Consider the following 12923-nt stretch of genomic DNA (forward strand, 5'->3'; position numbering starts at 1 on the left):
GGAGAAAAACATAAAGCTACAGCTGAGAAAAATGGTGGGGGGCTATTTAATGGCGTCTGCTCGCCCTGCTCAACGGAGACTTTGTGTGATACAGATGGAAACACCAAAGCAACGCAAACTCCAAATCTTCTCCATAGACCATACAGTATCTTAAACATTTGCAACCAAATGTATAGTGGTCTGAGAAAAACCAATTGGTATTGCTAATGTTGTTACTTAGACCTTTCAATCATCCTGTAAAGGTCATTCTGTGTAAGAAACGAGTGTATTGAATGCTGATGTTGAGCCAGGTGGCCAAAACAAGTGTCTCTTTTTCTCTCACAGGTTAATATTTTTTTCAATAATGAAACAAACATAATCCTAATCAATTCACTTTGTGATCAGATTCCATGTGGCGATAAATTTCCTCGCCGATGTTCGTGTGAACAATGATCGCAGTTTTTAAACCCGGCGAGCGACTATTACCTCAGAAAATGAGTCAAACTGATGTGGATGATGCTCATAAACTCATTTCACACCATACACATAGAATTCTTTAAAATTTCCAGTCATTTTGTTGTTCTAGAAATATTTGAGGTTATAAAACGTATACAGCAAGCTCGGACATTTTTCAATTGAATTGTATTCAATCTTTGAAGAGAATTGTCTTTTTTTCTGACTGAAATACTAATGCTTTGGAAGGAGACACAGGTAAAAGGGAAATCTACACAATAATGTGAAGGGTTTTCTCAGACCTCAGCACAAATAATTTAATTTTTTTAGCTGCTACTTTTATCTAAAACTAAATCCTCACTGAGTAGTAAAGTTTTGACTGTGACACTCTTTGGTCTTTCTTTTGACATTTACATTATTTTACATATAAATTATCCCTTAGTGACATTGATCCCAATCAAACAAATGAGCAGCTATGGGGTTAAGGGTCTCACTCAGGGGCCTAGAGGTGACAGCTTGGTGTGGCTTAGATTTGAACTCACAACCTTCATATCCAAAGGCCTGTGACTAAAACCATTAATCAACCAGCTACTACTTTCAATTCTGAAACCTACACACTGCAATCATGACCCAGTTAGGACAGCGCGGATGTTGACACGATTCTACACAACATCAGGTTTAATCATCTCTCTTATTAAAAATTGCTTTGTTTAGCATTAAAACGTCCACTGGCCCAATCAAATGATTTTGTCAAATCCTGGATCCATTTTGGAGTTAGCTCCTGATCTTCAAATCAGTAGAAGTATGAGAAAATGTGGTGCCGCTGGACACCGAGCCTCATAAACTGGCTGAAATGCCACCTGAGACCCCCCAGAGTCTGATGAGAAGACCAGCTAGAAGACATAAAGCTTGTTTTCATTTCCTCAGGTCGAAGTGCTACAATACAGTACATTAGTACAATAAGCGGATGATGAGCGGGCCACAAGGAGGATAGGGATTCAGAGAAACACACACTTTGTCGTATTGAGTAGTTTGATGTGTAGATGTTGTGTAGTAGAGTGGGGTTAAAGCCACACAGCGCCTCGCTCGTGTGCCCTGCTGGCTCAGCTCTATCCTTCATCCTGGACCCTGCTGACAGCACATCCATCACACTTAGTGATGCCACTGCACCCAGCAACATCATTCCACAAGCACTTGCTTAAATTGGAAACATATACACGTACGTAGGTGTGTGTGTGTGTGTGTGTGTGTGTGTGTGTGTGTGTGTGTGTCTGTGTCTGTGTGTCTAAGATAGATATATATTGTTGTGTGTGTGTGGATATTTTCTTAAAGCAAGAGGCCTGTGTATATAATACAATTATGGAGAAAGGTTACAGGAAGATGTAAATTCCATAAAAGCAATCTGTTGCATTACATACAGAGTTTTAGAGAAACAAAATATTAAAATGGAGGTGGATTGAAAATGGTTCTCTATCTCATGAGAAAAGATGAAGGGTGGAGGTTATGATATTTTATTTAGTTATTGAGATATGTATATATTTTTTTGTAGGAATCACAAACCATTATACCCCAAAGAGTTATGTTTATTGTCTTATAATCGGTTCTGGGTTTAACTGGTCTCTTGGGTTAAATGGATTTAATCCAAGTGAAATCAAAAACATAAATCGTCAGGTTTATACTTATCAGGGTCATGCTGGATCAAAAGTTATGTATAAATTTAATGCTTAAAATTAGAACATAAATGACCATAAAATAAAGAAATTCCCAGGGGTGGAAAATGAACTGAGGAAATTATATTTTATATTTATATTTTCAAAAATGTACACACGTCAAAGTTGTTTTATTCTTTGTTGCAATGTAATAAAGTGTGTAAAAAGACAAAATGTAGTCAGTGTTTTACAATTAATGCAAAAATCAACAGTTAGACATTGTTTTTTTTGACACTTATTTGACTGAAATTATTATTATCATCTTTGTATGATTCTTTCTCAAATCCACAATTAATGCTGGATTAGATGTTAAACTTTTAATCTGAAGTTCAAATCTCATCACCACCAAGCTCTCACTGCTGGGCCCCTGAGCAAAGCCATAAACTCTCAAATTCTAAGTTGGATAAATAACAATTGTAGTTCGCTCTGGATAAAGGAATCTGCAATTCTGTAAATGTATAATTTACATAGGTATTATGCACGGTTGCCAAGTCTATTTATTATAATCGTCTTTCAGCTGTTTTGTTTTTTGTAAAGTTGCTTGAAAATATTTAGGTGGCTTTTTTTTGGGCTTGTGGTTTAAACTGTGGTCTCTTCTTACGATTACTTTAACATAGAGCCTGCCGACATGATGCAACTTGAAACATTTTGCTCTTTAACTTTATCTAGTTTTTTTGTCATGTGAATCTGAATTAACAACGCCAGGGACAAACGGGAACGTGACCTCAAAATTTGAATTTTTTTGTAATCTGTCTGTTCAGGGATGTGTTAATAATTTAACATCAGTGTTTAATTTTTTGACCATGTTGGTAGTAGTGTGGTGCCAGCCCTGGCCTACTCTTGCCATCAGTGGCATGCAGATGACTGATATGTTACAAATTTATTTTTTACCCCTAATACTGATCTCTGAATACTTTATTAATCAGCTATTTACATGGAGTTATTAGATTTCACTTGTACTTATTAATTCCTCATTTTCATTGGCCAAGTGGTTTGTACAAAACACGTAAAAAAATGACATGGTAGCCTACAATATTTTCTAAATATTTTTGTGTGAAATGCACAATAAATTAATTACCTGATAAGATCACTTCTCTCTGAAATTTGATAAATTTGCTTGTTTTGGGGAGGGAAGTTGCATATTTTGGGCTTGTTTTCATTGACATGGTCATTTGGTTGTCTTGCGAGATCTGGCAACACAGGTCATATGCCATCTATTCATGCTGCCATTCTTCCTGTTTGAAGTGGTTGCTTAGTTGTTACGATGTAGGACTTCCGAGCAGAAGGCCATAAGATCAAATTCCAGCAACCTACAATACCACCAACCTAACACTGCAGGGCCCCTGAGTCAGGCCCTTAACCTTAGACTGCTCAGTTATATAAGATAAGTCAAGATTAACCACTTGAGCCAGGTTAATCTAAATTTGCTTTTTCAAATGTTTATTTTTTATTTTTTGCGAAATTGCTCAAACTACACAACTATTGGTGAAGTATATGCCTAATTTTTTGTCTTTATTTAGCCTAGCATATAAAATGTTATCCTCAGACACCCATTTATAGCAATAGCTGAAAATACAAACACAAATTTCCCCTCCTAATAATTAACAAACCTGAATTTGAGGTAAAGTCATTACGCATAAGAGATTTTTTGAGAGATGCAACAATATAAAAAATTTAAGAAACACTACTGTAATAAAAAAAAAAAAAAGAAATTACTCAGTTATTTTCCACTCCTGCATATTAATAATGTTAGCTGGGACTGAATGTTTTCTGTTCAGTAAACACAAAAAATCCTTTACAGCTCTAATATATTGCCAAATATCATTGGTCACATTAAAATAATGTTGAAGAATTTAAACTCTATTGTGGGATTTATTTTTTGTAGAGATAAATTGAGAACCTCTGCTTAAAAAAAAAAACCTAAAAAATTATATTGTAATGATTTTATGTGTCTGGTTCCTCTCAAGATTTCCTTTCTCATACTTATCTGTCGCCTCTAGCTTGCTCATCAGGGCCCTAAATCTACATCAATATTTCTGCACAGCTGCTTTGTGATGATGTCTATTGTTAACCAACTAATGTAATTAAGTGGAAGAACTGAATTAGGCTGATTCGAAATGTGCAGATGAACCATCGATATGTATTATTATGAGTCTATACAGACAGCGAGAGGGACAGGCTGCTATTTAGAACAAGGAGACTAGTTCTACCAACTCCCAGAGAAGACGGATCTCTGAATACTTCATAAAAAAAGCTTTCATATTTATTTACAGTATCGATTTTTTTGTTTTTTGATCAACCCACCCAATAACATAAAGGATATTATGTGTATATTCTATTCATATGTACAATATAAAACATTGTCTGTACTGTACACTATTTCTAGATGAAAGGAACTGCCTCGATGTCCAGATTGTTATCCCATCCTTGTTGTCCAGAATGCACAGGCCCAGTGTTTTTACAAAGCTTGTTATTTAGGGTCACTAGGTGCACTGGATAGATAAAAGTAAAATCTCAAAGGCACACAAAATAGGCTAGTTGTGTGTTTTTAAATGCACCTACGTGGATCTGAGGAACTTTAGGATAAGGATAATAGTCGGCCTTGTGGCAGCACTGGCCAGAGATACAGACAAGTCACTGATACAAAGAGGCAGCTGGCCTGTTACAGCACATTTTAAAAAGGTCCTACAGTAGAACCCTGATGCGCACCAGTGCTGGAGATAAGTTCCTGTCGCTGCGGTCTCATCTCCACAATGTTGTGATGTCATTTTATATATTATTTGTGCCTCAAAGTGTTGGAATAGTACCATTTGGATATTCTAGGAAGGAAACAAAATACAAGCCGTGGCTACATTGGGTTAAACACACATTCAAGATTATACCACGCAGAAAATCTTCCAGATTTCCTATAACAATAATTTTGTAAATGATGCAAAATGAAAGCAATAAGAGTTAAAAATAAAGTGTTGAATGTGAACAAATATCGGCTATCGCCACTCGAAAGTGAATAACTACAAAACAACGGGGCTCTGTATGTGTATAAATGTAAAATAAAATTAATTAGTTCAATATTCAGTAATCGCTTTATCCTGGACAGGATCAATTATTAGCCTATCACTGGGAGTGAGGCATCTGGACGGGACATCAGTCCATCGCAGGACACCATACATGTAAAACAGATAAATTTGTCCCACAGTGTTATGTTAAAACATATCAACAGTGAGTGATTTCTGAATAAAATAGTTAAATTCTATAGGCAAATCTCATAGTTTTTGTTAACGCATGTGTCTTTATGCGCTGAACTGTAAGCGTGGTCACAGGAGATGCATCTATTTTAAAAAAGTGCCATTTTGAATATCTCCTTGCCTGCAAGTTAGCAGAAAATATGATCAACTCTTAAGTGTCATCATATTCTACGATTCCACAAGGAAAGTCTTAGCGACTACGATTTTTGCAGTCTTTTCTACAAGATGAGCTGTCGTTTTCTTTCCACGTTTTCTTTGTCGTTACCCCCCCCACCCCGTCATTCCTGATATTTCATAAACTCGAGTCGCCCCGGCGTTCTCTGCCCCTTCACTTTCAATAAATAAATAAAGTGTCAGTTGGGGCAAATCTTTCCATCTCGTCGCTCAATAAGCCTCCAAAGTCGAAAAAGAAAATGAAAAAAAAAAAACCAACAACAATAAAATGATAAAAATAACAAAACTTCAGACAGGCAAAGAGCGCAGGATGTAGAGACAAAGAAAAAGATAGGGAGTGACAGGAAAATGTTTTTTTTGTACAGTTCAGCAGCGAGCAAGCACTTAGCATTTTTTATGTAATGTATGCATTCGTTAGAGTATTAATTCTTCATATTATGCCTATTTTTTTTTCTTGTAATTTTTTTTACATGGTAGTTGCATTAACTGACATAACTGCAGTTGGACAAGTCAGTGTGTATTTCTTGTCCAGATATATTTGTTTTCCTTTCCCCTAAACAGTCTGAAAGGCTTTGCTCTGCGGGGGCATGAGGGTCCCCGTTGAAGGCACGGCCAAGCCCACAGATGGATTCGGCAGCCTGAATTTGGGGGTGGTAGGCGGTTCTGGGGAGGAGTGCAGGAACTCTGGAGGTTGACCGTTCTCCTTGAGGGTGCAGATAGCCGGGGGCCGGGGTCGCTGGCTACGGGGAGCCGTGTTATGCACCATGGACTGGGTGGACGAAGCACCAGAACGAGAGCTGCCCGAGCGAGAGGATGACAGCGAGTTGGGTTTAACAAGCTTGGCTTTTGGAGCCTCTGCATCCTCCCTACAGCAACAAACAAGGCAGAGTAGAGGCACAGGTTAGAGTTTAATATAAGATTCTCAGCTGCATTGCTCATAAATTCTTTAGCTACTCCACTAGACAAGTGTAATACCTGGATGCCTAATTAAATAAGCTTGATAAAAGCAATAGCTAACAGAGCTAAAATATACGATCATGACAATCATAATTAAGTGCATACATATTCATTAAGACTGTGGAAAACAAGCAAAGCAGCGGTGAAGTAAACAAAACACGTACTTCAGTTAAAGTATAGTAAACAAATATTACTCCTTTAAAGTAAAAGTGGTGCCTTTAAACTTTTGTAAAAGTAAAAAGTACCTTCAAATGTACTTAAGTATCCAAAGTACTATAATTTATTATGACTGTAATGTTCATATTACCATTTTTGTCACAAGACAACAATCTATTAATAGAATGATATAAAGCACTGATTGCTAGCTATTAAAATGATCATAAACACAAAACCTTCCTTTCACCAATAAAAGCCAAAGAAGTTCAATCTGATCCCGTCCCAATCGAGCATTTTCCAGCGACCCAGATCAAAATTACAAAGCAACAGGAGACTAAAACTACAGTATGTGACCAATGTATGTTACCACACTTCAGTAATGCTCTGTTAGTCATGTCAATACTGTAAAGAAGACTTTATAAGACTTTAGAGAGATGGATGAGTGTTTAACCTTTCTGAACTTGCTTGCAGAGCTCTGTGAGGGTGTTACCTGTGAAATAATAGAACCACTGAGCACCACTAATGCTTTAATATCCATTAGGGCACCTTACTGAGAGGCCTGACTGCCACAAAACACACAACAGATGCAAAAGCGGTGTGTGTGATTCAGAAGCGTATGCATATCTAGCAAGCAGGAGGAAATCAGTCTATGGTTTTTACATGATCATGGCATTTTTTTTAAACAAAAAATCTGAACTGACCAAGTGCAAAAAAGTATTCACTCCCAGAGTTGATCAATTAACCAACCCGAATATAAATCGGCATATAAATTGTGATCTAAACCTGATCTCATTGGGTGTCTCCTCCTCCTCATACTTCTTCTTTTCTTTCTTGCGGAACACCAGCCAGATGATGAGGATGATAATGAGGACGCCGAAGGACACACCGACGACAGCACCGGCTACCACGCCAACACCTCGGACGTCTTCATGCAAAACAGTGGATACAGATGCATTTTTTTTATACGTTTATTGTTCCAATGTTCTTTATAATAAAGAGCCTATAAGCGCTCACACATTTTCTCACAAGCCTCTCTTTCTTTACAAAAAAACCCCTAAATTATACATTTCTCTTTGTTGAAGTCACATACAAGTCCACTTACACTGCATAGTAACTTCGATGATGCAGTTCTCTTCTCCCACATCGTTGCTGGCTGTACACCTGTACACACCCGAGCTATTCTGACTCAGGTTCCTCAACGTTACAATCTCCGGGTTCTTCAGATCTGTAACAACAAGATACATAAATACCAATCCGATTGATATACAATCGATAATAAGCAATAAACAGTCAACAAAGACACTAAATATTAAACATTGTGTTTAGAAAATTCAAAAAAAATTTATGTTATATAAATAAAATGAAACGATTCAAAGATTTTATGCTGCTTCATTTCTTAAAAAAACAAACACAAAAAACATTAACACATGAGGGATGTGCAGGCGTAGCCAAAGAAACGATACACTAAAGATACACACAGTATAAAGCAGCTACCGATTTGATACGATTCACTATCCCTATTAACTAGTACGATGCATCTGATCTGATTTCAGTTTAATTTAAAACAATGCAATACGATGCAATGGAAAATATATGATGCTATGCAAATCAATATGGTACAGATAGTTCACTTTTACTGCTTTGGTTCTGACAGACAGCAAATCACACATTCACTTAAGTGCCTTCTGACTTCTAACCCATGACCCCATTCACAAATAGGTCTTTGTAGATCTTCTGTCTCCAGAAAAATGCAGCTTAAATGTCAACTTGTATCCGATGCACACTTTTTTACATGGATGCATCCCATCGTTAAGTTTTATACTAATGCACTGATGCAAATCGGTGAATCTCACCAGCCCTTTACCCACATTACTACACTTATTACTACATTATTACTCCGAAATGTGGAAGTGTTTCCTGTGTAAATTATGGGATGTCAGGTTTTCTTATGTACTGAATTGCCTCAAAATGCATAGCACAGTCTTAAAAATTATACATAAATTTCATTGTAATGTGTGAACGTGTGTGTGTGTGTGTGTGTGTGTGTGTGTGTGTGTGTGTGTGTGTAAATTTCCTTCAGCACATAAACAGTCCGTATGCTCCTCAACACGAGCGGTGATGAGACACACAAGACAAACCATTCCTCACTCTGAACCTCGACGGCAGTTTACTCATCCTGCACATACTGCTCACTCGCTCTACCCTTTCCTTATCCCTCGCTCAGTCTTACAGCCAAAGACAACTAATTAAGATGAACAGGTGGTGTTTGGTGCGGATAGTTAATTGCTGTAAGGGCACGGTCCGGCAGAAAGGATTTTAGTTTTGAGATGTTTAGAGATGTAAACAGGTGTTGAACGCACACACACGCACGCACACACACACACACACACACACACACACACACACACACACACACACACACACACACACACACACACATTATCAGTTATAATATGTAGCATGTTTTCGCTTAATTGAACATCTGACCACTATCGAATTTCACAAAATACACATTATTTTCCAAGTATCTAAATTTCATGTGTTATCTACAAAGGTTTCAGGTTTTATTTTATTCATTAAAATTCCTCTTCCTCATACCATATAAGGGAGTTTTTTTCTTGCCACTGTCATCATCAGATGGCTTCATCATCGTGGATATATACACATAATTCCATTTAATTCTTAAGTTCTGGAAAAATAAGAATGTAGAAATGAACTTTAACTTGAAAATTGAGCTTGAAACTTTGCACTGAAACAAGAATTTTATTGAAGCCTCAAGAAAGCATGATTTCAGGGTCTAGGAGTTTTGGTGATGGTTTGGTGTCGAGATTCAGAGCAAAAGCTCCTCTGTTCATTATGTTATTTATTAATGAGCTTGAGTCAACTAACGATAAAAAATTAAGAAAGGAATATAACACTTAGGGTGGTATTCTTCTTCTTCTTCTTCTTCTTCTTTTTATTATTATTATTACATATATTAAATGATTTATCTGTTTATAGTCGCATTGTGGAATGTAAATAATGCAAGTTGTCTCTTGTTATCACGTATGTTATAGCAGTGTGTGAGCCAAGCTGTGGACTGCATTTTTTTGCTTGCTAGACACTGTGGATGTTTAAGTTTGGGATCGTTTGTGAATGTTTATGCTTATTGATATTAAGAGGGTATATTGTTGTATTGTTTGAAAAATTTAGAAGTTTGGTCGTTATATTTGCTGTGCTCCGGCTGTTAAGTGGTACTTTGACTTGAAATGAGGGATGGGAGGTTTAGTGTAGTTGAGGTTTTCTTACAGAGTTTGGTGGATTTGTTGTTTGATTTGACCTCTCTGTAATGTTTTAACCACTGGACATGAGTAAGCCTCTAGAATTGCCTCAGTGGATTCTCAATTTCAACATATGTTGTGTCTAATTTGTCAACACAGTCTCACAAACTTGAATCTATTAATTCGTATTCAAGGACACGAATTTCCCTCTTTTTTCCTGTCACTCAGCACGAGTGCCCCCGTATGGAGGCAAAGGATCATGGGTAATGCAGACAGAATTGCCAAAGGTAATTCTTTTCTCCATATTTTTATAAGAGAATAAGGCAGAAAATATACGGTTAGGATTAATTTTAATTTCTGGATTGCTACTTTACTGATTTCATGTATTTCTATATGAAATAAAACTAATGTTCAATGCAGGAAATGTATATTCATGGCACTTCATTGTCTATAACTTAATATCTTTTTGAGCAATATCAACTTTGATGATTAACAGTAAAGCTTCTTTCCAAAGGTATCTAAATTGTGTATGTATCACATTCTTCTCAGGAACTGTTAACATTTAAAGTTGGGTAGAGCATTTCAGCTGTAAGTCCTAAAATTTGGGCTGGGTTGGGTGGGGCAGGGACGGGAGGGGAGGGGCGAACCAGACATAGTCACAGATAAATCATTGTAGGAATCGCATTTTTCATGATATCTTCATTCAATTTCTAATATGAACTCCTGAGACATGTGGCTTTTAACCCATTACACCCGTTAACATTTAAAGTTATGTAGGGCATTTTTAGCTGTGAGTCCAAAAAGCTGTGGTGAAGGCTAACAGGATATATAACCGGGAGAAAATATTGACTGTATTTTGACTGGAAGGAAGCACTGACGATAGTTTATAATAGTGAGTAGCTTTCTGAATATAAAGCAATAAAAACAATAAAATCTCCTGCTTAAATTTTGAGTAATGGTGCTGGAAGATGAAAAAATAATTAGCAAATGAGAGAAAAAAACAACAAGGCATCTGTGGTATCCAGTGGCAAAAAGAAAACTTTGACAGAAGCACCAAAAATACTACCTATTGAAATACATTACATAGAAAGTCGTCCTGACATGGAACAAAGGGGTGAAATTTGTGTCCATGAACACGATCAATATCAATATATGACAGGAAATGCCGTGAGACTGGGCTGAAATTGTTATATAGTTGAGAAACAACTGAACATGAAGTGTAAACGTTACAGACCATTACATGGATTTCTTCCATTACTGCAGGAAAACACTTTTATATCATAACTGGATATTTGGTTCTCATGTTTGACCCGTGGTACACCGACCCCACAGCGTACAGGAAGTGTGAGACCTCAGTGCAGTGTTCAGTGTAGTATGTGTAGGTGTCATGCTCACCGATGAGAGCGAACTCCGGCAGCTTTCCCACGCTTTTGCCCTTGTCCAGAACTCTCTCCCACTTGTAGTAGATGGGGTCAGAGCCGTCGGAAGACTTACAGCTCAGTCTCACATCGCTGCCCTCAAGCAAGTGCCCTTCCATCCAACATCGCGGCTTAGACGGCTTCACTGCACAGCATCGAGAAGGAGAGAGAAAAGAAGAATGGAAATTGTGGTGAGAGAACGGAGAGGGAACAGTGAGATTTGTAGGATACCTTCAAAAGAATTGAAGTGGGTGAAGGTGAAAAAATGAACGGCTAAATAACGAGGAGAGGATCACAGAATGGGAAGAACAATTTAAAAAGAAGTGGGAGAGAAAAATCAATTAAAGATTTGTGGCAGTAGGAAAAGGGATAAAAAAAGAAAATGTCAAAACAGAAGAGGGTTAGGGAATAATAGAAATGTAGAATGGAGAGAAAAGGTAGACAGCGTTGAGAAAATAAGGGGGAAATGTGAGACAAATATGAGAAATTATCAAGAGAATATATAGATAAATCAGAAACAGGAATGAGGGTTTGTGGATTGGGAGACAATACTGAGAAAATGTGGAGAAGTAAGAGAAAAGGAGAAGATTGAGATAGAGAGAAAATCAAGAGAATGTGAAAAGGAGAATAAAACAAGAAGAGGAATAAAGGAGACTGAAATAATGAAGAAATCTGTTGAGGAACTATGAAATGGCAGAGGTTACAAAAGACATTAAATGCAAAGAGAAAGTGAGAGATTAGGGAGAGAAATAAAAGAAAAACAATGAAAGGAAAAAAGGAAACAATGAAAGAACAGAAAAAGTATATGGAAAAACTTGAGATTTGGAACAGAAGGAGAACATGGAGAAAAATGGTACACATGGCAGAAATGGGGAAAATAGTGAGAAAGTCATTGAAAATAATGATTTGAGAGAATAGTGGGAAAATGAAAGTGACGGGAAATTTTAATATAAATATAATAAAGGGGAATAGAGAGAAAATACAAAGAAATGGGGGAGAAAATGTAAGATTGGAAAGAGTAATGAGAAAATGGGAAAGTGGTGAAACGAAAAAAGAGGGATTAGGAAGAACAAAAAGTGTGATCTGAAGAGTAAAAAGAATAGGGTGTGGGAGAGAAGTGAAATAGAATAGAGGAAATATTGAAATAATTGGATGAAGACAAAAATTTAAAAAACTAAAAGAAAGAACAAGAAAAAGGTGTGTGATGAACAACACATCTTTGAAAGAAAAGTAGTGAGATCATGTGGAGAAAAGCACAAGGGATCCGAGGGAGAGACGGAAAGAACAAGGTCATGTGTGAGCAAAAGCAGTAAAATCCTCCTTAGACACTTCCTGAATAAAGTAACTATATAAAGCTTTAAACTGTTGATTGTTTACAGGTTAGAATATTACCAAACAAACAAACAAACAAACAACTAAATAAATAAAAGGAAGTAGATGAAATATTCATGTGGCTCATACACAATCGGTACAGTCCTGTGCTTCCCTACAGTTCTTTATTGATCCTGCCTGGAGTCTCTCTTTCAAACACACACACACACACACACACACACACACACACACACACACACA

General features: G+C 37.0%; 1 protein-coding gene across 1 annotated transcript in view; it reads right to left on the reverse strand.

Moving 5' to 3' along the window:
• Positions 1-2253: 2253 nt before the first annotated feature.
• Positions 2254-12923, reverse strand: part of clmpb (CXADR like membrane protein b) — an 87918-nt gene continuing 77248 nt past the window's right edge. The window contains exons 4-7 of the mRNA XM_083552472.1: positions 11329-11496; positions 7776-7898; positions 7457-7598; positions 2254-6426 (exon numbers count right to left, since the gene is read on the reverse strand). Of these exons, the coding sequence (XP_083408598.1) occupies positions 6114-6426; positions 7457-7598; positions 7776-7898; positions 11329-11496 (746 nt within the window). The 3' untranslated portion in view covers positions 2254-6113. The remainder of the gene's footprint in view (positions 6427-7456; positions 7599-7775; positions 7899-11328; positions 11497-12923) is intronic.

Source organism: Silurus aristotelis (assembly GCF_946808225.1).
Source record: "Silurus aristotelis genome assembly, chromosome: 10".
Classification (NCBI taxonomy): Eukaryota; Metazoa; Chordata; class Actinopteri; order Siluriformes; family Siluridae; genus Silurus; species Silurus aristotelis.